This window comes from Callorhinus ursinus, unplaced genomic scaffold, assembly GCF_003265705.2.
Source record: "Callorhinus ursinus isolate GAN/ISIS: 27379988/994484 unplaced genomic scaffold, GSC_fseal_2.0 scaffold1, whole genome shotgun sequence".
Taxonomy (NCBI): Eukaryota; Metazoa; Chordata; class Mammalia; order Carnivora; family Otariidae; genus Callorhinus; species Callorhinus ursinus.
This window is the reverse complement of record NW_027397063.1, coordinates 83,125,715-83,153,154: the sequence shown is the minus strand read 5'-3', so window position 1 is coordinate 83,153,154 and position 27,440 is coordinate 83,125,715. Positions and strand designations below refer to the sequence as shown.

The 27,440-nt window shown below is 37.9% G+C and overlaps 1 protein-coding gene across 1 annotated transcript in view; it reads right to left on the bottom strand.

Annotated features, from left to right (window-relative positions):
* SPATA16 (spermatogenesis associated 16) overlaps nt 1-27,440 on the bottom strand; it is a 225,436-nt gene that overhangs the window by 31,194 nt on the left and 166,802 nt on the right. Inside the window, 4 exon segments of the mRNA XM_025869549.2 lie at nt 578-661; nt 3,491-3,655; nt 9,677-9,789; nt 10,846-11,014. Of these exon segments, the coding sequence (XP_025725334.2) occupies nt 578-661; nt 3,491-3,655; nt 9,677-9,789; nt 10,846-11,014 (531 nt within the window).

The window sequence follows — 27,440 nt, the reverse complement described above, 5'->3', positions numbered from 1 at the left end:
CATTATTTCCTCCTACATTGTCAGAGAGCTCTGTAGTGTCACACAAGTCTTCTGAGTACCTGGTGCTAGGTGCATCTCTGTGCTTGTTTTATTTAACTCAGGTAGCCAACGAAGGGATGTTCCTCTACTTCTTAACAAACAGTATGTTACTCCTCCACCCAAAACATCAATGCGCTAGTTTCTTTGTTGTTCCCTGAAATGTAGCCATTTCTTCTCAAGTGGGGAAAGTGTTGGGGGGTGGACTAAAACAGAGATGAGAGGGCTTTAAAAAAAATCTATAATAACCAATAATGAAGAAGCAGATAATGAAAATAGAATATGAAAATGAACATAAGAAGACCCATGAAAGCATATGACCACAATCTGTTGGAGAAGCAGACCCAAGGAAACACTGTATAAATCCATTTTGATTCTGGTGTTACTTCCAGGGAGATAGTTGCATTTATTTAAAAAGGAAAACAAACAGTAAAACAACCTGAGGAGCTTTCTTTTCTTTTTATCTTCTAAACAGATTTGACCCAAGATGGACATTTTCTTTGAGGATAATATATTTTTTCCCTTCAACTGAAAGTTTTACCTTTTGGATTGTATTCCACACACGTTCTTTATCGTTTCTTCTTCCTTCAAGGGTGTCCATAGCATCTGCCATTAGTGACTGCAGCTGTGGCACCAAGATAAAAATTATCAGTGTGGAATTCATGCAGAAATAACTTCTCTAAATACACAGATTAAAACCTAATTAAAAAATCATTTGTACGCTGATGATTTTATTACTCATCTTTCCGACAATGAACACTGCCACCTCGTCTTTGCTTCAGTCATTACCAAGTATTATTGCAGATATAAAATATTGTAACAATGGAAAGACTCTTCTTGAAAATTTGTATAAAACATATAGGTTTTAATGTAGTAAGTGTTGATGTTTTGTAAAAAAACCCACAGATTTGGGTTGTAAAGAATAAAGGCAGTAGTTAATTCTCTCAGGAAATGGCATGTAGTACATGAATGCATTTTAGTATTTTCTCCTGAGGCTAATGTATCATAATTCTAGGCATCATGCAAAAGCTCACCCGAGGACAATACTAAAATTGTGCTGTTTTATTGCCTCTTAAAGGATGTTAGCTCATTTAAATTCTTTTACTGTTCTTTTATTTTCTAAAATTTCAAAATAACCAAGTTGCCTTTTTCAAAGGCAAGTTTAGAAAATTCCACCCTTTGCCCAAAACTGCCATATTCCAATTTAAAACAATCCTGTGCACATGCTGTATATGTGGCTGCAAAGTAATGAAGCTGCATCAAGCCCTGTGATAATCAAAGCTAAAAAAGAAAGTTCTCTAAATAAAACAAATGCCAGTTCAGTTCACTGTGGCATCAGAATATGAACTCTCAGATAATCTTCCTCTACTTTAGATATTGCAGAGCTTAAGCAGGAGGGCAGAGAGTTGAGTCACTCAAGACTCTTCTGAGCAGTCCCTGTTTATGTGGCACCATAAAAGATAAAAGATACTAGGATTTATTTTCTAGGTTAACCTATGCTTGGAAGTTGGAAAGTAAAATCTGTTACTTCAGGTGATGAAATCTTGCAAGATACATGATTTTTAAATATTTGGCCTATACATATACATCCACATACATTAATTTTTTTCCTAGTAGGCATATAAATTATGAAAATATCCCTTGAAATCCTATTTTCCAAGATTTCAGATAGTGGGCTATTGCACTAACATGTGAGTAAAAGATGTCAATAATGCGAGTTTGATGCTCTTTGTTTATATTTGGAAATATATTTCCAGAAAAAAAAAAGCTGCAGATATGTGGTTAAGGAAACCTAAGTGCAGGAAACTCCCCTGTATTTTTCATTTAAATCTTGAATGTGCTTTTCAGGAAGACAGGATCAACACTGTGCCAGCTTCTTAAATTAACATTTTCTTTGCTTCCTCTTATCTCAGAGGAGCATTAATCATCTAAAATTGGCTATAATATGCACTTTGAAAACTCCATACTTACTGCATTCCTGAATGCCTTACGAGTGGCAGGATAAACACTTAGCCTTTTAGAAGGTTTTCCGCTGCACAGAACCGTAAAGGTTTAGAAAGTATTCTTGCCAGTTTTGACTTAGTAATTCCCTGATTAATAGACTTTTTTTCATCCCACAGTTTTAAACTTTAGTACGCATAGTTTTATTATTTGGCGAGTCAGACCATTTTATATACTTACTTTGAACGACGGTATTTATTTAATATCCTTTTACAGGGTCAGATGAACATTATAAATGTTGGCAGTTCATTTCTTGATGGATTAATTTGTTACAACTTTAAAGCTCAAAGAGGGAGGGTTGCTTTAGTTATCTGAAAATTACAGGTGATCAATTTGGGCTGTTCTCATCCCTGCTATGTGAATTCAGTTCAGGTCTATTATTAGTTTTAGCTACCTTCAATTAAAGCCTCAAAGTAAAGAGCCCTTCCCTACAACACATTAGGATCTCCATATACAGTAAATTTCACTTTTCCTTGAATGGCCCTCACACTGGTTAGTAATAGTTTTACAAACGAGGAGCCATCATTTCTAATATTAATTATGGTTGTAATATACACATCTGTTTGAAGATTGTTTCTGTGATTTATTCCTTCAACTAATTTTTGACTGGCTCTGTGTTTTCTGAGTTAATTGGTCAATTTAGTTTTAAAAAAACCATTTGACTAACTACATTTTCCCCTCCAATGAAACAACTGTTTTATCTAAATGTATCAGTGTGGGGGCGCTGGGTGGCTCAGTTGGTTAAGCAACTGCCCTTGGCTCAGGTCATGATCTCAGGTTCCTGGGATCAAACCCTGTGTCGGGCTCTGGGATTAAGCCCCATGTCGGGCTCCCTGCTCAGCAGGGAGTCTGCTTGAGGATTCTCTCTCTCCCTCTCTCTTTGTTCCTTGTCCCGCTTGTGCTCTCCCTCTCTCTCCCTCTCTAAAATAAACAAATCTTAAAAAAAAAAATGTACCTGCGTGTGTGTGTGTGTGTGTGTGTGTGTGTGTGTGTGTGTTGGCACTGCCAACATATATATGACACTAGAAATGAATAAGAAAACTACAAAGACTATTTTGTAGGGTTGGTTTTTATATAGCAATTACTCTTGTCCTCTCACCTTCCCCTTCAAGAAAATTATATATTAACATATCTTGAAGTTTAAGAAATAATTTATTATAATTACACTTTATTTAAAACAAAAAGCTTGATCCACGATATGAATAATCAGCCCTTTTCCATGTTTTTACACATCACAAAGTTTTTGCTATAAAAATGGAAGCTAGGCAATGAGAGCAAATAAAAGACAGAAACACCTTTCTACATTTTCCAGTTTCTTTATTAAAATGCCTCAGGAGGGTTGGGCAGTTTGCCCTCAGACTACATTGATTCTCACAATTTTTTCTTTTCAGAACATATCACTCTTCTGTTAGCCCAGGGCCCGTGAAAGCCTTAAACAAAGAAAAACACTTACCAATTCCGCCTCCTGTTGACTGATGTCCTGTAGATAGGGAATGGTTGCTAGCTCTGCCATTGCTTGATTGATCACCTGGGACTGCTCCTTTACTCTCTGCAGTCGGCTGAGGAGGCTGGCGTATTGCAACTTCTCCATCACACCTGAGCACCCGTGGAAACTCCCCTAGTCTCCCAGTAAAAGGAACTGTTTTAGAACAAAATCACAGAAATCGACATCTCCCTGGGGATTGAAGTCAGGGATTATTGTAATATATTTACATCCTTTGAAGCAATGGGTACCTAGCACAAATAAATGTTTGTTTCCATTATTTTAGAGAATCGTCTGTACCCTTCCTTCAAACAGATGAATGTATATAAAGGGGAATGCTTTGCAAGACTGTTCAGAAAGATTTGCTGGTGGCCCTGCATAAGGAACTTGGGCTGAGGGGAAAAGAGGGGACTGAAATTGAACATGCATTCCATTCTCCTAGTGGGGATCCCACAAAGTCGTGTTCGTTGAAAGAGGGTGACTTTATCTATGTCATCAAAACATCATAGGAGCTAAGAGTTGCCTGCTATTTTGTTTCTTTTCTTTTCTTTTTTTTTTAAGATTTTATTTGTCAGAGAGAGCGAGTGAGTGAGAGAGAAAGAGAGAGAGCACGTACAAACAGGGGGAGCAGCAGGCAGAGGGAGAAGCAGGTTCCCTGCTGAGCAGGGAGCCTGATATGGGACTCGATCCCAGGACCCGAGATCATGACCCGAGTGGAAGGCAGATGCTTAACTGACTGAGCCACCCAGGCACCCTATTTTGGGCTTTCTTAAAATTGGGCATACTTTTAATAAGGTGGTCCACCTATGTGTTTTTCAACTGCCAGCCATAAAAGAGGAGACATTACCTTCTCTAAAAATTTGAATACAAGTTGTACTTCTTGATAGGAGAAATAAAGTTTATCATAAAATTCTCATTTATATTAGGAAAAAGGGGGCATAAAGGGTATCTAAGAGTTAATAGAAAAGCTTTGGATTTCTGCTGTGTGTGTAGGATGGTAAGAAGTGGGAGGTTGCAGGAGGACTGAATTTGACAACTGCATTCTGCATCCTGGTGCCAGAAGAGAAAGTCTGGATGACCAGTGTTCCTTTATGACAGGGTTCCTCCTGGACCACCTGTACCAGAATCACAAGGTTTTTTTAACTAGGCAGAGTCCTGGGCCTTCCTTGGTGAATCACATATCTCTTGATATGTGGCCCTAGGAACATGAAATTTAGCTAGGTGCCCTCTCCGCCCCCATATTTGAATATCTCAAATGGAAGTTGAACAAACCACCATCTTAAAGCCTAGTATCTGAACAAGGACTATTTTAGTTTGTGCATGCTTTTAAACAAATTTTACTCCCCAGACATTAGAGAAGGCACACATGGTTTTTTCTTCTTCAAATAGAATCTCTTCTAAAGAGAAAAATTATTAGAAACTGGCATTACTAAAGAGCATCTGCACTTCAACTTGAATTTGCAAAGCAGTTCCTTCTGAAATGTCATACTCATATTTTGATGGACACTGACCTCTAGAAGTTGGCACTTTTGTAGAATCTTGGTAATACAGGAAGGTTGAGCACCATTGCATTGTATTTGCTGTGTGTCTCCCTAACACCTATCTAATGGCCACTTGACTAATATCCCTCTATCCCTGCTAATTTGTTCTTTATGATTAATCATTTATCTGAAAACCTATAAACCTATAGGAGCAACGATTGCAAATTGTGGATTTGGGATCCCTTCTCTGACTTGACAAAATAGCTAGCCTACCCGTTTAGTTTAAACATGCAGCTGAACAATGGGATACTGTCAAATAGAGAAAAGCAAGTTGCAGGAGAAACTGTTTTCTTTCTGAAGAAAAATTGCTTTCTTTGTTCTTCTTTAAAATAAACAATGGGGCTCCTTGTAGGAAAGTAGTGTAGTGACTCAACTCCAAAGAGCAGAAACAACAGCAGTCTGCTCGGGAACATAATCTATCAGTGTAATTTTCCAAAACATCAGGAAAATAAAAATAGTGGAAGGCAATGGTGCTTTGTTAGCTTGATTGTCGGGTGCATAACAAAACAGGAAGTGCTCCATACAAATCAGATCCTAGGGATGGAACATAATTGACTGCTAATAGTCACCTATCCTCCTCTCCCCAAAGCCAAAGCAGCTGTGGGTATCAGGACACTAATAGATTAATATGTTACCTATGTAAGATGGGGGTCTTTGAGAGACAAAGTGGAAAAGAAATACAAATGATATCTAATGCCAGGAGGAATGTTTCAATGCTGTTGCTTTAAGAAGATAAAGGAAATAATGAAACATGAAGGAAGTAGCTTAAACATCTCATGTTACCAAGAGCCAAATCTAAAGGAGAAGTAGCCTTCCCTACGAGACTTCAGGAGTGATCAAAGGGGTCCTTAGCTGCTGGAGAGAGTGTAATAAAGTGGCCAAGATTGAAGCTAAAACCTCACACAGGTACAATGAAGGTTAGGTAAACAGCAAGCTCAAAGGAAGGCTTCAGTCAGAGATTTGCCTAGATTTAATAGCACGTATGGTTAAATGTTTGGCAAATAAGTGGTACTGTGTAATACCACCAGAAAGCAGAGCCCAAGTATTTGGAATATATTTCCATTTGACATACATATAGAAACATTAATTGCCAAAAAGGGAGAGAAAACGCATATTACTGTTCATTTCTAATGTGTATATGTAAACATTTTTTATGCTTCACTTAGAGGAAATTAAAAGTAAAATTAATGAAGTATTAAAAACATGGTTAGGTCATTTTTTGGCAAGTCAGCCTGGGAAGAAGACTTTATGCACAGCAAGAGATTTTATTATTTTAACTCTTTAACATTTAACCCAGGAAGCACAGTCCATAAGGTTTGAAACTGACAGCAGCCAATACAGTTGATGAATGGAGAAGCACAGTGGCATCTGGTAGCATGTGACATAATTAGGACAAGGATCCAGAGAAGGAAAAATACCATTAGGGCAGAGCTGCTGGTTGAATGGGATTGCTGTTCAGTGGCATTAAAAGCCACCAGGTAGGATGGTGGTAGAATATTTGAGATTATAACCCTTACAATGTCAGAATCATTCTTCTTTGCCCATGTGTCATTGTTGTATGCCTAGGAAAAAAAAATCTATAAGGATAAGGAAACTGGGATCAGAGTGTAAGGAGAATCATTGCCTGGTACATAGAGACCTCCCTCATACTCTCCTTCCATGATTTTATGGCAAGAGGTGAAAATTCACGTTCCCTGGGAAGGCCTACTGTGGTTAGTAGATCTACTCCATGGCTGGAGATGACACCTCTAATCCTGCCTTTGTGAGTAGATCTGAGCACATTAGTGATCTGAGGAAAAAAATTAGAAATCTATAAGACACTCGCGTAATCTTCATTTCAGAAGGACATATAGTTTCAGAGTACACACTTGTATCAAGAAAGAGAAAGGCCTATAAAACAGTCCTTTTGTCAAAGCACACTAAAAACCAATACAAATAATTAAAACTTCTGAAATCTGTAATGCTGAACAAAGTGCTTCAACATGGATTATGTACTTTGGATCTCACAACAACTCTGTGAGGTGGGCATGGCAGATATCAGCTTATTTAATAAATGAGAAAAAATAGCTCAGAGGTTAAATGACTTGCCTTAGGGTTACACAGACAGAGCACAACTATGGACAAAAGTCTTCATCTAGAGGTGTCACAAGTGAGGGTGACAACTAATAAGAACAATGCAATACCTAAACTTTCAAGTGGACAGCATTTGCTATGTGGCAAGGAAAAACACACTTCAGGGACTCTTAAAAACACTGTCGAGTGCTTCTTGGGTCACAGTTAATGGTACCATGTAGGAATAATTTCTACTCACCAACTCATTACTTGCTTCATTAAGCTAGGTTACCTTTGCAGCCAGTTTTATTCAGTCCTGGTTTATGGAGCTGTGGTTGGGCATATAATAAAAAAACCTAAAGGCCAATATTTGGATATACTTGTGGTCCCTGGGTACCTTCTGGCTCACTTGCTTCAATTCTATTAAACTCTTTGTGATAATCTTCCAAAAACTATTATTTTCCATAGAAGCTAACATAGAAATGTTGATAAAATTCCTTGTACAATACTGACTCATTTTAAAGAACACTGAGTTATTAATTAGATGCCAAGAATCTTAGTTATGGTTTTCAAATTTCCTTTAGAGACACCTAAAGACACAGGCATATACCAATTTCTAAGTGGCTAGAATGCCCTTTGAAGGGTGAAAAAAAATGAGTTAAGAACATTTAAAAAGTGCATGATGCCTAGATGGGCCCAACCTGCATACAGGACACACTGAGATATGAGCTGGCAAGAGGTGATGTGACCAGTGTCCTGACAAGTAACGAGGTATGGCAGGTATTACCCCAACAAGCCAGGACGGAGATCACTTCCACAACTTCTAGTACACTGGCTCTGCTAGGCTAACCATGAACCAATGAGGTAAAATAATGCTGTATGGTGATCGTTCTTGTTATCAAAGATTCCACTACATGCAAGGGTCTGATGATGACAAGGATGATGTATGTGGATCTCTAATTAAGATGGGAGGTTGGTGATGGTGTGTGTGTGGCTGGAGGAGGTTATGATAGAGGGTAAATTAGAGAACAGGACCTCAAATCTGTGGTAGAGCCAATGAGATTGCTGTAAACTGAACGTTTGTGTCCACCCAAAATTCATATATTGAAGTCCTAACCCTCAATGTGATGGTATGGTGATGGGGCCTTTGGGATTAGGCAAGGTCATGAGGGTGGAGGCCTCATGATGGGATTGATGTCCTTATACAAAGAGACACCAGAGAGTTTACTCTCGGCCATGTGAGGCAAGGTGGGAGTCTGCAAGCCAGGAAGAGGGCCTTCATCAGAACCTGACCATGCTGACACCGTGATCTTGGACTTCTTGCTTCTAGAACTGTGAGCAAACAGAGATGGATTTCTTCATAATAGAAATATAGGGGAGATAATCGAGTGGAACACAGTTATGGGGAGGGGGGAGCTGTGTGGTAGGAAAATGGGTAAAAATGTGCTTTTGTATTTGTAATGCATAGAATTACAAATCATGCAAATAGATTCAGGGTTTTATAGCTTTTCTAAAATGGTGAATAATGTTATTGAGCAGATAAACTGCTGAACAGATGTTAAGTAGCTGTTTGTGATGACCCCCTTGGTTCCCCTTGTAAGGTAAGAACATCAAATCAATGATGTAATACAGAAGCCACAAAAAGAAAATTCTTCAAAATTTCCAGCTTACAGGCCTTTTGAAAAATATTTTAAAAAGGGGGAAATCTGCAACATTTATAGCCTGTTAATGAGAAGTTCCCTTTATGTTCTTTCAGTATAATGGCTTAAATTTTGTAAAACAGCATAGCATAATTTAGGTCTTCTTTTGGGCTTTTTAACACTGAACAGTAGAAAGGGCATATTTTCCTCAGATCAGAAATAGGGATTAGATAACTTGCCCTGATGGTATACAAAGATCAATTGCCAATGCTTAGGGAAGCATCCAGTTTATCAGTGTGGTGTGGAGGCACTAGTTTGAAAACTCCAAATTCTTGTGTAGGTAACAAAGTAGTTATGCATAATAGCCCAGTATATGAAACAGGGAAACACTGTATTTACTAAAATTTTGTTATTGATCTGAAGTAAGAAATGCCCTGCAAACTTGAATTAGATAGCAGGAAGGCACAAAGAAAAAGGCTCTTCAAAGAGCTGGGTTGCCTGGGTGGCTCAGTCAGTTAAGCGTCTGCCCTCAGCTCAGGTCATGATCCAGGGTCCTGGGATTGGGTCCCACATCGGGCTCCCTGCTCAGCGGGGAGCCTGCTTCTCCCTCTCCCTCTGCCGCTACCCCTGCTTGCGCACTCTCTCTCTGACAAATAAATAAATAAATAAATAAAAATCTTAAAAAACCCACAAAGAGCCACTAGCCAAATAAGTGCTGGAAATTGCAAAGTGTAGCATTGTAGTATGTTTTAAAATATAAAAAAAATCATTAGCTAAACTTTGCTTGGTTTTGCAGATGAGATTTACCATGAATGTTTCTAAAACCCTCCAATACTTGCAATATTTGTACCATAAACTTTCCGTACTTCTAGGATTGTCTAATATTTGTGCGTTGGACAAATATAAAAGACTCATATACTTACATTCAGTTGGGTGCTTCTAATAAAATCCAATATTGGCAAGATTCGCTTCCCCATTGTCTCCATGTGTCTCATTGTGTCTTCTTTGGTCAGCAGACCGAAGGGAGTTTTATGTTCTAAAAATTGTAACAATAAACTTTTATACTACTTTTTCCAGACTTCCATTTCAAAATGCTTTCTTTAGCAAGCTATAAACAGATATCTCAATGTTAATAGATATGAAATCTTTAGTGTAGAAACTAGCACCATCCCTGGACCACATGCATACCAATGAAAGATCTATGAGGAGAAAGGCAGAGGAGACATTGCCCTTTAGAGACTATCATTTATTCATTTTGTTGTGTTTCCTGATTGAGAGATCTAAGAGACAGCCTATAACAATTCATCCCTCTCTGCAGAGTATGTTTTTCCTGACTGTGAAGAAATGTCATAAATGTGTCTGATTGTCGTCTTGTTCCTCCCAGGTATTATTCAAGTGTGCAGATCCCATTGACCTTGAATGTAGCCTGAAGTTGAGCTAAGCCTCAGAGAATAGAGTGCCAGACAAAACACAAATCCTTAATTATGTGGGTAGCGTTGAAGGAAGAAATTCAAACTGTCGTGAATTTTGCCCACAAATCTGAGACTTCGACTCCATGTGAATACTTTCTTGAGTTTTGGAAGTTTCAACAGAATTACTGAATACCATTTAACTGTAATAACTCTTCAAGAGATCTAAGCTCTCGGTTAATTACATAAGAAAAGAGTGGAACAAATATCAATATAATAACAGATAATCCAAGTGATTTAAGTTTGTCATTGGCTATATTTTTGATTTCACATAAGTATTTTCGATAATTTTCTTCTACATTTGTTAATTGATTATGACAAAAACTTGTATTCTTAAGTGCCTTATGCTTAGGCACTGGTGATAGCGTGGTTGGGGTGAGATGGTTGGAGTGAGGGAGGCAGACATTCTAGAAACGTGCTGGTCTTGGGGGAACCTGAATCCCAGGTATTGTTAACTAGCCCACAAAGAAGATTGGAAGGAGTTTGTTATAACCTGATAAACATTTTTTGGGGTCCTAGCCCATCTATATGCTAGGCCTTATGATGAATAAGACTTGATGAAGAATGCACAATTCCTGCCTTGTAACAGCATTAAAGGATAAAAAGAAGTCCAGATGATTTACCTGTAAATGTAGGCAGCTTTCTACTTGATAGTTTTTCCAAAAATTTCCCATCTTCTTTGTTTTTGAACCCAAGAGTCAGGAGATATTGTTGGGGAGGAAAAGATGACCAGTCAACTGTCTGAGGCAATATGTGGAGTCCTTGAAGATCTGAAATACAACAGGAAATGAACTAAAGACTTTGATAACAAAGGGTATTTTTTTCTCTCCTAAGTTTTAGGAACTGTACTTGGAAGACATGATAAATATAAATATTAAAGGTACAAAGTAAAAGTATATGTATCGAAATGTCAAATAGAGACTATCATTATTAATCTATCAAAATCGCATTTCATTATTTATACTTTTCTTAAAATATAAACACATACAGAACATAGTAGTAAAATATGGTTGGGTTACATGGATCTCTTTCCCCATATTCAAAATAATAGAAAATTGAGGACCAGCTTGCAGGCTTAATAGTTTTCTGTGTGCTCTTTTCAAGAGAATTTGATTTTTCTGTTCATAGTTTAAGATTTAAAGAAATAATGTTATATGAAAGGAAAGAGAACAATTACCAAGTGAGAATTAAAATATCAGGCTAATTTAGTTACCATCCCTCCCATAGCTGAAGAAAATTTGAAATGACAAATGTATCAACTTTTGCAATTAGACTTGGAAATAATTCAAGTGTCATGAAAAAGTTTGTAAAACAGACTCATATACTTACTGACCATAAGAGCTATTTACTGAGCCCTTACTTTCTTCCTTCCCTTCTTCTAAGTACTTTGTGCAGATTGTTTCTCTTTCTCTCTTTTTTAAATTTTATTTATTTATTTATTTTTGTGCATAATTGGTTTTTATTTATTTTCTAAAATATTATATTGTGTTAATCACCATATATTACATCATTAGTTTTTGATGTAGTGTTCCATGATTCATTGTTTGCGTGTAACACCCAGTGCTCCATGCAGAACGTGCCCTTCTTAATACTCTCTCTTTTTTAAAAGATTTTATTCATTTATTTATTTTAGAGATAGAGGGAGGGAGGGAGAGAGAGAATGAGTAAGCAGGGGGAGGGGCAAAGGGAGAGGGACAAACAGATTCCACTCTGAGCAAGGAGCCCAAGGTGGGGCTCAGTCCCAGGACCCTGAGATCATGACCCGAGGCAAAATCATGAGTTGGGGGCTTAACCGACTGAGCCACCTAGGTGCTCCAGTAGAGTGTCTTTTTAAATCCTCATGATAACTTTACAAAATTGGTGCTATTGTCCCCATTTTATGAATAGGAAGTTGAGGTACACAGATGGGAGGTGACTTACAAAAGAACACAACCTATAAGTGGACAAAGCAGGATTCACATCTGGCGATCTCACTCCAGAGACCTAACCACTGTATTCTGCTTCAGGCTTGCTTGGATCTTGATTACTTTCAATATAGGGACAGATGTCATCTGTGGAGTCTTGGTGGCCAGATTCACTTAATTCATTTCCATTCTGAGTAATAACGTTTTGGCTAATTGTGATAGACTGCACAAATGAAGGATGATGAACAGAGGATTTAATGAGCTCTCCCTACTTAACACTGCCAGAAAGGGAAAAAAATGAAATTCCAAATATCCTTGAGTTATGATTTAGTTAAAGGTCAATTTTTAATGTAGAATCAGAAATTAAATGGTAATGATTCAGGTATAGCTTTCATTATTTATCTGTAATATGTCTTTAAAAAATAATAGACGCAGGGGTGCCTGGGTGGTGCAGTTGGTTAAGCGGCCGACTCTTGATTTTGGCTCAGGTCAAGATCTCAGGGTCCTGGGATTGAGCCCCTCGTGGGGCTCTGAGCTCAGCACAGAGTCTGCTTGAGATTCTCTCTCCCTTGCCTTCTGCCCCTCCTCCTGCTTGTGCACTGTCTCTCTCTAAATTAAATAAATAAATCTTAAAAAAATTATAGATGTAGTAAACCACGAGTGTTTTTATCCACCCTCCCTGGCATCCTCCATTCTTGTTTTTAGCTGCAGAACCCTTTGTTCAAACTAAATTTTACTAAGAAGCCTCATATTTAAAGTTGCTAAAAGTAGAGCTGTTCTGTTTGGAGCCTGGGACACTGACCACCCACCCTAATGATTACACCCCATTCTACACCTCACATGCAATGGCCACCTTAAACCCTTCCCCAGAACAATTTTTCAAAGCTCTTTGGCACATTTTGGTTAAGTAAATAGGGTATGCTTGTCAAACAGAGAGTTAACATGTATGCTTACTATTGAAAAAATTAAAATATCACACAATATCTTTTAAACACACAGAACAAAATATATTAGACAAGCTTTAGCCTTTCTTTGGTGACTCAAGATCAGAAATACCTTTAGATTTTTTTTTTTTTAATTTTTTTTATTGTTATGTTAATCACCATATATTACATCATTAGTTTTTGATGCAGTGTTCCATGATTCATTGTTTGTTCATAACACCCAGTGCACCATGCAAAACAGAAATACCTTTAGATTTTTGAGGGCTAACATTTATCTGGCACTTCTGTGCTATATACTTTTTCAGGATTATCTTTTTCACTAACAATCGTGCAGGACAGGGCATATTATTATGCCCAGCTTACAGATGGCAAAACTGAAGCTTCAAGAAGAGGTTGCAAACTTGCCTAAGATCACACAGTGAGAAAATGGAGGAGCCAGAATTGAAAGTCAGGGAGCTGGACATCAAAACTTAACTCCCCAAACTATCCCCAGGACAATTTAGTCATGAGAATAACCATCACTCTGAAAATCAATGGGAAACGTGTTCCAGAAGCATGGCAATGCCAATAAATAGATGGTTTTAACAGACACGATTCTAGATAGAACATTTCCTACCCTGTCTAAAAAAGTACAGCAAGCACACAAGGGTTCTCAGAACTAATAGAATAACTTTTGTGTGCTTTAACGTGCAGATTCAACATGCCTCTTGAGTTGGTGTTTGAATTACGAATGGCTTCTTCTTAAAAGGAGGTCTCATTTCTATAAACAAGGTAAAAATGTGAGTTCTGCCTTTCAATTTCAAAAGTGCTGGAAGTTTCTTTGCTTTTGAAATCTGCATTAGATCATCACAGACACACCTAATACTGCTTGCTTCCAACCTAATACTGTCTTGCTCTATACGGTAAGGGAAGAGTTTGTCAGTTTTGCTGAAGTTGCCAATAACCAGATCACTTGAAAAGGCAACAAAGTAAAAATAAAAAGGACACTAGCTCACCCTCCTGATATATGGTCATCACATTTCTTTTGATTGTGGTCATCCTTTAGCACTCTATGAGATGCCAGCATTTATAAATTGTCAGCATTTTCAGCAATTGGCATACTCTGCAGATTGAGGCCAGAAGGTATGGGATCCCTGGCTATGGTTTGCTTTTTAATCTGGTTTTGATCCCTGACTTAGAAGGCCTGAGGGCCTCCAGGCCATGCTGGGGATGATGTTGGGGGCTGTCCTATGGAAATGATCTTGGCTTCTTGGGTGCCTCTGGAAGGCCAGAGGCCCCCGGAATAGGTGTGGGAAGGCTTTATGGCTGCTCTGACCTCCATACAAACCCAGAGAGCATCCAGCCATAGAAGCTTCTGGATCCCAGGGCTGAAAACTGTTAGCACAGGGAGGTCTCCTGGCAGGACACCTTTGAAACTTTAAGGCCTACACTGAAGTGATAGGAGGCCCCAGAGCAGCGAAGTTCAGAAGTGACTGGGGTATGTTTGTAGTGGGTTTGCAGGGAGCATCTCGAGATTTGTCATTTTCTGGTGCAATTCTATTGCCAGAAGCAGCCAGATGTTTGAGAGCTCGATTATATAAATAACAGGAGGACTTTGAGAGGTTGAATTCTTCTTGCTCATAAATATTGGGTGGATAAAGAGGAGACTGATACTAATAGTGGCAGTGATTAGATTGACTAGTGAAACTAATGTCAGCCCTATAGCTAATTTATTATAAAATATGCTTGCAAAAATAAAAGTATTTTCTGTTCCTTTTGATCCTATATGTTTCATCTTGTGTGTTCGATCTATTATTAACTTCTAGTCGAAGTTTTAAAACGTGAGAGGCCCCTACATTCATACTGTTAAGTTTAGAAAAAAATATTTTTTAAAGTATCACTCTTATTCGATTTGTATGCAGAGTAAATTGCAGTTGGATGAACATTTAGCCTAACAGGTGGTCTATGACCCCAAATGACGACATACTTACCAGATGTTGAATCTCATGTAACATTAATTTGAGTGCTAATTGTTCACAATTTTATGCTCATAAACCTCTACCTACGTCCGAAAAACCCTGTGCCCCTGATGGATATGAAAGTTAACCAGATTGTATTTTTTTGTTCTTTGGTAGGAAAGTTGAATTGATTAAAAATGTCTTCGGGCGCCTGGGTGGCTCAGATGGTTAAGCGTCTGCCTTCAGCTCAGGTCATGGTCCCAGGGTCCTGGGATCAAGTCCCGCATCAGGCTCCCTGCTCAGCGGGAAGCCTGCTTCTCCCTCTGCCTCTCTCTCTCTCTGTCTCTCATGAATAAATAAATTAAAAAAATCTTTAAAAAAAAAAATGTCTTCTATGCTTCTGTCATGCCAGAAGAACTGAGAAGAAATAAATACCTTAATGCAACCTTTGAAAATTTATCGCAATTAGAGATGAAATTTAGATGACCATGACCAAATTTATTATTAAAAAATCAGTTTGCAGGTGTGACATAGTTCCAAGTTTTTACCACTAGGGCAATGGATGCTTTAAGAAAGAATATCAAAGATAGGTTATGCAGATTACGTTTCCTGCAGGAACGTAATCTTGCAATTCTTTTTGAAAGATGTCTCACCTCAGCAAAAAAGGATACAGTTTGCCCTTTATCATCGTACTGCAGAAGGCTGGAACTGACCAGTTTTCAGGTCTTCAAGTCATTCATGCAGCCTGACCTTCTGTAGTATTGCCCTCCTCCTCCTCCTTGAAGTCACCTCCCTGGAGTTCAGTGGCAATCTCTTTACTTGCTTTCTCTCTGTCTCTGCCTGCCTCTGCTTCCCCCTCGCTCCTACACATACACACACACCTTCTAGTTCCTCTTTCTCCCTTGCTCTTCCTGCCTTCTCAGTCAGTGCTCTTCCAAGCTGTCCCTGGCTCACCGATGAGTTCTTCATACACACACTCTTGGGGGCTTTCTCTATTTTTGTGGCTTTAGCTACTACTTCTAAACAAAAGGTTAGAGATCAAAGCTCTAGTCTGGCCTGAAAAATCTTCACCAAATTCAAACACAGCATTTCCAAATGCCTCCTGGGACATTGCTATTGGCTCCTCATTACAGAAATTACTAGAAGGCAGCAAATAGATTCTTCAAAAGTGGTTTTTATAATCTCCACAACTTCCCTCTTCCCTGCTTTTCACCGATGTGTTGTAAGGATAGCCATTATTCACCCAATTATTTGGGCTTAGAATCCGGAAGCCATTGTTGACTTTTCTTTCGTCTTATCTCTGACATTTAGTGAGTCTCAAAAACTAATTAAATCTGCCCATTGTAGTACATCTCATATTAACTCCTTTCTTAGCATAGCCATTGCTATCACCCTGGTCAAATTTCTGATCACATAACATCTGGGTTACAGAAAAAGTTTCCCAACCAGCCTCCCTGCGACCAGTATCATTTAATGCCACACCACCACCCAATGAATATTTCCGGAACATTGCCTTTGTGTTGCCACATCCTTCCTCAGGAACTTCAGTGACTTGTTTCCTGGTATTCAAGGTCTCAACTGTGTGGATCTGTTTCACAATCTGTACCTGATCCCTACGTTTTCTCCAGTACAAACCTTTATCATCACCTCTGCTCATTTCACTAATGTGTACCAACCTGTGCTTATCCTGCTTCTGAACTTTTCTTTGTTCAGAAAACTTCTTTCTACCAAGAAACACCTACATATTCTCCTTTTTGCTTTATTCAGTTGATGACTATTTTTCCAGATGTACCTAATTTAAGTCTTATCTTGTCCATGCAGATTTTCCTGAATGTTTCAGTATCTTTCTTCAAACTCTTAAAGAAATCTATACTATTCACTCCAGAGTGAATTTCCTAAGGTTTCACTGGGGTATGTCTTATCTCCCCAACAAGTTTTAATCCTCTTGAGGATGACATCTTCAAGTTATGCTCATGCCCGAAGCATCTAGTAGGTGCTCATCAATATTTGAATCCAAAAACAAACTTTTCCAAATCCTGAATTTTTAATGGTCAAAAAAAAAGAACTTCAAAAAATCTTTTTCAAAAAAAGAACTTCAAAAAGAACGAATAAAATGTTCAAAGCTTCTGAGATATGATTTATTTCTTTGTCACTAAGCTTAGAAAAAATATCACACAGACTTTGTTCCTTATTTTACCTAAACCTTAAGTGGTTTCTGTTCAACTTATGAAGGGTGAGGGAAGTAAAATAATCAGTATTAAATAACTCAATGGAGTAAAATGCTCAACGGAACAGAGCAGCTTTGCCTGGATGGAAAAATTAGTTTCATATTCACGTTGTACTTTTGCTGCAGCTTGTTCTCCGAGAAATACAAACTCATAGTCACAAAAGAAGATTGGGTTAATAGAGAGAGTCTGACTTAGTGAAACTGTCGACATCACCAGAAAAGCATCTGCGCAAACATGAAATATTGATTGTAGATCAGCAGACTCATCTATATATATGAGGGATAGCTTTAACTGTTACGAAGTTAAATATCCGTAAAATTTAAGCTCTCTGGAAGTAAAGTACAAAACATAGAGGCCATCAGCAACAGTGTTTTCTGTTGGACACCTCATCATAAGCACAGGCAACAGATTATGAATGAACTTTTCAAAGCGAAGTTTTTTAAAAAAGAAAAATCATAAGAAATTTAAAAACTCTTTTAGAAGTATGCAAATCTGTTAGTGTTCTATCACCACCTTTCTCTAAGTTTCATTTCCTTCTCTATTTTCTGGCATCTATGTCATTTCTCTGCCCTTTGTCCATAACAAAATGTTTTGACATTTTGGGTTGGAGCAAAAATCTCATTTCTAAAGGTCCCAATTGCTCAGTATGAGATGGGACCATGTCAGTATTATATGACTGCTTTTTACTGATCAGTTTCAGAGTTTAGCTTCTACAGTACCTTCGTAATGCCAACACTTTGTCATTAGTTCTTTCCCAACCATTTTCTGAGTTTTATCTTGTACTCCTTTTAATGCCAATACTTCTATCTTGGAAGTTATCCACAAATTCACATCAGCAAGAAAATAGCAAAAGGCAGCAACTTTGCAGCTAAGTTATCATTATTGCCACCCATAAATTATAAAACAATTTCTACTTTTAAAAACATAGCATATTTTGATTTTTGCATTTGATGTGTGAGAAAGCTCTATGTATAATGAATCTTTGTATAATAAGCTACATTTTCCCTTTGACCTTCATTATAATTTCAGAGCTCTAGATGCAAGTGGAAAAAATTGGTTTCCATTCCTAAGATTTGTAATTTTCACTTCAGGCTGCTGGTCTACTTCTCCAAAACCAATCTTCGAATTTTTAAGTTTCTTCTCATAACCCATATATAAACTCTGAAAAAAACAAATAATCCCACAGGATTTTTATGCTTAGTTCATTTCCATTTCACTTGGAATTCATGTTGATTCCAAAATTTTATGTTTAATTTGCTGTATTGTATTGATTCTGGGAAAGTTCCTTAATTTTATCCCCACCAAAGTAGACCTGAGACAATACAACATTAAAGATACTGCTATTCTCTTCAATATTTATTAGACTCGCAATCAAAGAAATAATACAATGTTGTTATAATTCCCATAAACAGCTATATTTTCTAAAGATTTATTTATTTGAGAGAGAGAGAGAGAGCACGAAAGAGCAGGGAGAGGGAGAGGGAGAGAGCAAATCAAGAGAATCCTAAGCAGATTCCCTACTGGGCACAGAGCCTGACATGGGGCTCGATCTCACCACCCCGAGATCATGACCTGAGCTAAAATCAAGAGTTGGACACACTCAACCGACTCAGCTACCCAGGTGTCCCCAGCTATCCTTTTGCACTATATAAGAATTAGAATGGACATTGGTTGGTTGGCTACCTACTATGCATTTCCTCCTTACCTCTTTTTTCCCTTACAGAATTTCTCAATCTCTACCTGCTCTAAAAGTGAGACCTAACTGATGTAGACCAATCAATCCTGGCATTACCTTGACCTCAGTTTTTGTTCAACCATAAACATAAGTGCAATTTGGGCCAATGAGTAAGAGTAAGTCCAGGGACTGTGTGAAAGAGGCACTCACTGGTCTTCAGGACAGTGTGATTTGAGATCTGTAATGACATTTGAGCATTTTGCTATTACTAAAGATCCTAGCACTTGAGGGGATGGTACAGGTAGTGGAATACCAGGTAGGATTTGAGAATAAAGCTGACTTCAGAAAATAGAGCAATGAATGAGCTGTGGGATTAAGCTGCATTTAAAGGCAGTGCTGCCTGTGGATCTCTCAATAATGTAAATCAATGTGTTCCATGCCTCCCCCTACCCCTTTAAAACTTAAATATAATGAAGTCTGTTTGAGTTGTGATTCCTTCCACTTGAAACCAAAGATTTCTGATATAGTGATTTAGCTAGTATTTCAGAATATCTACAAATACTATGGAATCCTTAAAATATTATAGCGGAGATGCAAGGCAGTTATAAACTCTTCAAGAATCTGGGCAGAATATCTTCCTTATTTAAGACACAACAGTTTGAGGATTAGGAATTAATTTTTACAGCTAGACAAAGAGAAAAGTTGAATACATCTTGGTGATGCCATTATTATGATAACATTATTATGACATTATTACCAACAATTAAACTTAAATGTATATTAGCATGATTTTTCTTGATCTTTATCATAATTATTACTTTTTCAGTTTTGGTTAGATTCTACATCTTATAGAAAGTGACTCTTGGATAGTTAACTAAGATATGCATAACAAAAGCCTCACATAATCTGAAAACCTTAATTTTCCTGACTATCTGGATTGGTAATCTACTTATTTGTTTGTTTATATCCCACTGTAGAAGTGTAATGACTTGCCTTACATAAATACATATGACATAAGAAAAAGTGTAAAAGAATGTTTGAGGAAAACAGAGCAAAAGGAAAAGTAAGAGATGGGTCATAAAGCCGTAAGTGAGATTAATACACAAAGTATGTTTATACATGTTTATATACTTGTTAGAATTAAACAGGATCAGCCTTCTCATTCACAGTATTCCTACAGATTAACACTGGAAAGGAACTAATCTATCTATTTATGAGGGAACCCATTTGGGGAGAGTATTTGGAGAGCTTAGAGTGGAAAAGGGTACTTGGAGAGAAGCTGCCATATAAGTGTGTGTGTGTGTGTGTGTATGTCTGTGCATGCGTGTGTGGGCATGCATATGTATATGTGTGTGTGTATGTGTATCACAAGGTTTTGCTGAGCATTATGAATACAGTACCTGTAATACCTGCTTCCTGCCATGTATCACATTCTAAGAGCTCCATCTTGCCCCAACCCATGGTTTTTTTTTTTTTTTTGAGAGGCTGCAGTAAAAATTTACATTACTTCCACTTATTTTTGGATTATGAAATGGTATTTCTTTAAATGCCACTCTGTCTTCAGTCAGACCCCATAAGAAAACATACTTAGCAGGATGAATTAAAGTTCCAGGGATGTCCAGGAGAAATGCAATCATGGAAGGTAAGAGTAGATGATGGAGACCGGAGGCAAACAGTGCTGTAAACTGCTACTGCAAAGGACAAGTGAACTGCTCGTTGAGAAGATAGAACAGTGCCAGAAAACTGCACTTCCCATTGGAAAGACCAACATTGTCATATTTTAAGAACAGAGACTGTAGCTCTATATATATGAGGGATTTCTATACTTTGGGAATGATTCTCTGTTTCTAACAAGAATACTGTGGTACAAATATAAGACCATTTATCATCTTTATAACCAACCTGGCCATAACACTTTCATAATAATATTGGGGATATAGGCTCTTTAATTCTATAACATTTTCCATTTGAGAAAGTGAGTTACAAAGAGGAAAATAGTCTGACCTTGAAAACTTAGGATCATGATAAAATTATAATATTTTAAAGAAAAAAGAATAAAATGAGGAATTTTTAATTTCTTGTTTTAGAAAGCATAAGAATGTATTATCCTTACTGGTAAATTGATGGCTGAACAAGAACAGGGTTATAAATTTCAGTAAAAAGCAATTCTTAAAGGCCTATTTTAAAACAATATATTATTCCTCTGAACATACATATTTACTCCTGGGAGTTAAATTGCATTGGAAAGACAAAATATGAATCTATCCACCTAAGTGTTAAAGTAATTGATATCTGATCCAGAAAACTTTTCTATTAAACATTACTAAGCATAGATCCATTACTGAATATTTATTTATTTAGCAAATAAATCTTGATATTTTCATCAAGAGGAGACAGGATATGCTTATTGTATTACTTTATTATTATTAAAATACAACCATGCAAGAATAAGAACTATACAAAATTGCATTATTTTGCTGGAATATATGAATAAAAATCTTGAGCAAAATCTTTATATATGAAAACATAATAATTCTGGGGCTGATGAATTATTATTTGTTTTATATACCCTGACTACTCTTCATGAATCAAACTGGATTTTTCCTTAAATAAGAAAAATGGATAGCTACACTGCTAAAAATTCAGTAATTTTTTTTCTCCATGAAACCTAACACAACTCTATTATACTATGGCTTTAAGATTTTGGCTGGTCTTACCATATTCCCCAAATAGCAAAGGATGCACAGGAAGTTCTTGAGGAGGTATAAACCTGGTTGTCCCGAAAGGCAGATTTGAATTTTAACCTTCCCTCATCAGTCTCGTAGACCTTATAAGGGCAATGTGGTTCTAGTGCCTGCCACTGAGGGTGAAGTAGGTTTTTCTCATGATAAATCACTAATTTAGTTGGTCTATTCAGTAAAAAGATTAAAAAATATTTATAGCTATATGCATTTTGAAATTGATTTATTTTTATAGCCTTCCCCTTTCCATCTGTTTTTCATGTGGAAACCCCTGACATGGGTGACTGTGAACTGGGGGCTAGCTAGAGAAAAATACACTGCCTGGGAAATCTTTATTGTGAAAACTCTTCCTGCTCATTACTACCACCTCAGCCAGCTATTGCTGGGCTCACTTCACTGTTGCAAGACCAAGGAGTAATGAACTCAACACTATCTAGGCTTGGTGAAGGTGACCTGGAGTTGGGCAGAGTTTCTGAGTTGGAGGTTTGTCTGCCAGCCCCTGCTGGGAGAATTCAGGGTGTTAGTCTCCAAGTTTTAATGACAATAACTACTTATCCAGCACAACATACATAGGGAACTCCTCATCCAAGATCTTCAAGGTATAGATTTTATGACCTTCATTGGTTGATTGCTTATTTCGATGACCTCTGTAATTTAGAAATTCCTACTTACAGCCTGAATTTCTCTTGCGGCAATGAAAACTACATAAGTGTGTTCTGTCTTCCATGGGGCATCAGCAGGTCCCCTGAAATGCTATCTTTCTGTGATGGGTACAAACGTGTGCTTGAGAGCAGTCACCTGTAGCTGTCTGGAGAAGGATGAGTGAGTGTGAAGTAAAAAAGAATGTGTACAAACTCTGAGTGTTCCTGAGCGTGGAAGTGATGGCACATGAAAGAGTGTTTATTCAGTCACTGAGTTCACATGAATTTATTGTGTGCATTGTGGATGGAGTAAGAAGCTGCCTACCTGTTAATGTTGTAAGGCAGTGCATTAGAGTAAAGCTACGCAATTTAACAAAAAAACCACCCAAAACAAAAGAGCTCCAAGTCCAAATCTCAGTGATCTAAAGCAAGAGAATTTTGTTTTTTGCTCGTGGGTGACCTTCCAAATTGTCATTCAGGGAATCCAAGCTTCTTTTGTCTGTGGCTTCTTCAGTTCCACAGTCCTATCTACAGTGGTCATGGAAAGAGAGTTCTGCATGTTGGGTTTTATGGGCCAGGCCTGGAAGTGGCATGTATTATTTCTGCCCAAATTCTATTGGCCATTACTCAGTCACAAGGGAGGCTGGAAATGTATTTTAGTTACATATATGAGAGGAAAAAATAGCTTGGTAAACAACTAGTTAGTCTCTGCCACTTTTAGTGGCAAGGATTTCTATTTCCAAACTGCTCCCTTTGTCTGTTTTCTCCTCCAACATTCTTTTTTTTTGTAATTTTTGTAATTTTTAAAAATTTTATTATGTTATGTTAATCACCATGCATTACATCATTAGTTTTGATGTAGTGTTCCGTGATTCATTGTTTGCGTATAACACCCACTGCTCCTCCTCCTCCTCCATCATTCTTTTTTTTTAAAGATTTTATTTATTTATTTGAGAGAGAGAGAATGAGAGATAGAGTGCACGAGAGGGAAGAGGGTCAGAGGGAGAAGCAGACTCCCCCCTGAGCAGGGAGCCCGATGTGGGACTCAATCCCAGGACTCCAGGATCATGACCTGAGCCGAAGGCAGTTGCTTAACCAACTGAGCCACCCAGGCGCCCTCCTCCATCATTCTTTTAATTAGAGTCAGCCTTCCATTCCACCATTAGAGCTTAGGTTTTAATTGAAAATATTCTCCAGAAGAGTGGAAAAATATAGTCCAATATTCACCCTGAATTACAAATTACTAAAGTTAGATCCTTTCTTAGGAGTAGGTATATTATAACACTCCTTAGAATAGAGTCTGGAATATATGTGCCTAATAAATGTTTGAGGAATAAATGAATAGATGAACAAACCACCCATCTCCATTGTTGATCCTCTTTTTGTCCTGAGGATCTTGGGATTCTGGAGCATAAAGAAAAGGAGAAGAGACATGGCAGACTAACACAGTGAACTGGATAGAGGGCTAAACCTACTCCCAGTCTTTAGTGGAGTATAGGGGATTTCTAGAGTAAGACCCAGAAGGTGACTGGGTTCACAAACCAGCATTCTGGCAGGGAAAGGGAATCTCAGAGAATGGCTCTAGATTGGGCCAACTTATGTGGTGAGGGTGGTTGGTGTACATAAAAAGAAGCATCTACACCAAAAGGCAGCATGGAGAACTCATATATATATCTTTTGGTCACCTAATGTGTCACATAAATGAGCCCATCTGGTCCTGCTCACCAACAGAGGTGATCTCATGTTGCATTAGCCATGTAATCAACAGCTGCACCAGCCTGCACCAGACTTTGAAAAAAGAATCTTTCCTCACATACGCACTGACCTCTTTGGACACTGGGTATGCTTGAGTTTTGTGAAAGTTGAAACCAGACCAGGGGGAGAAGAAAATCCCATGGAAAGGGGGAAGGGAAGCTGGAGAATTTAATTAGTTACTGAAGGAAGACTAAGTTTTAGAAATGACTGAAGGAGGGCGCCTGGGTGGCTCAGTTGGTTGAGCAACTGCCTTCAGTTCAGGTCATGATCCTGGAGTTCCGGGATCGAGACCCACATCGGGCTCCCTGCTCAGCAGGGAGTCTGCTTCTCCCTCTGACCCTCCTCCCTCTCGTCCTATCTCTCATTCTCTCTCTCTCTCAAATAAATAAGTAAAATCTTTAAAAAAAAAAAAAAAAAAGAAATGACTGAAGGATACTGAGTCCCTGGGAATGGGACAGAATATATTACTGGCTCTGAACAGACCAAAGATGAATGTGTTTAGGTTAAAAAAAAAAAAAAGTCTGTTTGCACACATCTGTTTTGTCCAGTCGTATCTGCTGCGTGACTATTTGTTGAAATAAATCACTGAATAAATTTTTGGCAGATTAGAAGCTTCTTAAATTCTATCTACAAGGCAGATAAAAGGAAATTCCTGGTTTTGGGAAAGTGTCAACAAAACGGAATAGCTACTCTCTTTGTGTGACTCACTTTCTAGCTACTGCCTTTGGCTACTGATGCCTGCCCTAATCTCTTGGTACCACTTGTAAGAGAGATACAGATGCATTTGACGTTCCCTATTCCTATGCTTTGAGTCCTCACTCATGTTAATATTGTGTGGGGCAAAAGGAGCCAGACCACTAAGACTGTACACATACAATTAATAACAGTGGTTTCACTACCGTTCCAACAATGACTTTGGGGAAGATCCTTCCCTGATTTGTAACAGTCAAGTAATGTCATCAATGCAATAGCCTTGTTCACCCAAAGTACAGGTTCTACAGAGCAAGAACCTAACCAATCCCAATGAAATTTAAAATTCTAGACTACCTTCTCTACCACTGCTTTTCCCTCCAGAAGCTATGTCTTTCCTCTCTAGTTTCTTATATAGCACTGTCATACTCCAGCAATTAGTAATTATAAAATAATAGAAACAATCATTAGTAACTTATAATTATCTTCTTTTCCAACATATAAGATCCTTTAGCATGAATCATCTTGCCAATAGATCACAATTCATCTTGATAACAGGTTTGATAGAGTTACATGAGACATGAATCTGGCTCATTAATGTTATTATTGTTTTTAAACTCTCAGTGGCAACAGTGCTTCCAAAATATAAATTAATCTTCATGACTTCTCTGTAAAGTAGGTTAAATATAACCAAACTCATTCTACAAGTGGAGGAATTGTCAAACAGGTGATCTCCTCAATGAATTTCTCTTCATTACCAATGGATCCAAGAATAGAAATGGAAATAGCTGAATCTAATTCATTTTCTATGACACTAGATAGACATGACTCTTGTTAGCTATTAAGGCTACCCCCCAAAAAACTCTTAAGAGATCCATAACAAAATAATAAATGTTTTCTAACAATTAGTAAAAAATATGAGTTCTGAAACATTTTTATCCACTTCCTTACAAAATGCTCAGAAGTAAACCAGCAGCCATGGTCATTATAGCATGCACTGTGCTTTCTTCTCTTCCCTTTCCTTGCCCTCAAATTTTCATTGTTCTTTAGAGATTCACTATTCAATCATCACTACTTATATTTACATAATGCGTTTCCTCTGAAGAGCTTGAGGCATTGTGGCGAAAAATAAGGACTATATAGGACCTAAATTTAATGCTTTATCACACCTCTGCTCTTAACAGATGGAAATGGTGTAGCTCAATGGCAAGGACATGGGTTCAAATCCAAGGCCTGCACCACTGATTTGCTGTGCATCTTTGGAAAAGCTATTTTCTCTGGTTGCTGTTTTCTTGTTTCTAAATGAGAATCATCTTACTCCATAATGCCTGGCACTTTAAAAGTGATCACTAACAGGGGTGCCTGCGTGGCTCAGTCATTAAGCGCCTGCCTTCAGCTCAGGACATGATCCTAGGGTTCTGGGATCAAGCCCCGCATCGGGCTCCCTATTCCATGGGAAGCCTGCTTCTCCCTCTCCCACTCCCCTTGCTTGTGTTCCCTCTCTCGCTGTGTCTCTCTCTGTCAAATAAATAAATAAAATCTTAAAAAAAATTGATCACTAACAGAGTACATTATTAATCATATAAATCAGTGATTTGGCCCCAAAACCATGAAAAAAGGAATGAAGGGCTCCTAATGGGAGGATGTGATATTAGGTATGTGCATTTAGAGATTTTCCTTACCATGATAACCATGAGTGGCTCTTAATACTGTACAAGAAAATCTTTTCTTAATTCAGAATAATGGTTGGCACATAGTAGATATTAAAAAGTATTTTTGAATGAACGAATAAAAGCCACTTGCTTCCAAAGACAAAAAGAGGAAAAAGGGATAATACCAGTGTTGTGTCCTCTATGTACACTTGACTATCCAGATCTCATTCAGATATCAATGATCGAAGAACATAGGAAAGAGGGAAGTTCAAAGTGTGAGATAGATGGAAGAAGTAAAGTAGAAATAGGAAGCACTGGAAAAAAATTCATCTTCTGGAAAATACTATAATCCTCCAGTTTACTGGTGAAGAATATGGGGAAAGGTGGCATTTTACCACAGGTTATTCCTTCATTTTTAAAAAATTTTAAGAGTTTATGGGGTTCCTGGTTGGTTCGGTTGGTTAAGCAGCTGACTCTTGATTTCATCTCAGGTCATGGTCTCAGGGTTGTGAGATCGAGCCCTGCATCAGGCTCCCCGCTCAGCAGGGAGTCTGCTTCTCTCCCTCTCCTTCTACCCTTCCCCCTGCACTCTCTCTCTATAAAAAAAAAATAATAAATCTTAAAAAAATAAAAATCTTCTTTTATTTATTTTTTTAAAAGATTTATTTATTTATTTTAGAGAGAGAGAGAAAGAGAGAGAGAGAGTGCATGAGCAGGGGGAGGGGCATAGGGAGATGGAGAGGGAATCTCATGCATAATCCATGCTGAGTCTGGAGCCCAGTGTAGGGCTCCATCCTGGGAACCTGAGAGTGTGAACTGAGTTGAAATCAAGAACTGGATGCTCAACTGACTGAGCCACCCAGGTGCTCCTACCTCTTCTTTTAAAATACAGAAATATCATGGCACAAGGAATATTGTGCTAGACCTAGAGGACTAGTTCTACTTAAAACCTTAAAATAACCTCCCATTTCAACTCATCAAATTAAAAGAATGTACCCCTAAACAATCCTAAAATTTGTATGGAACCATAAAAGAACTGAAGTAGCCAAAG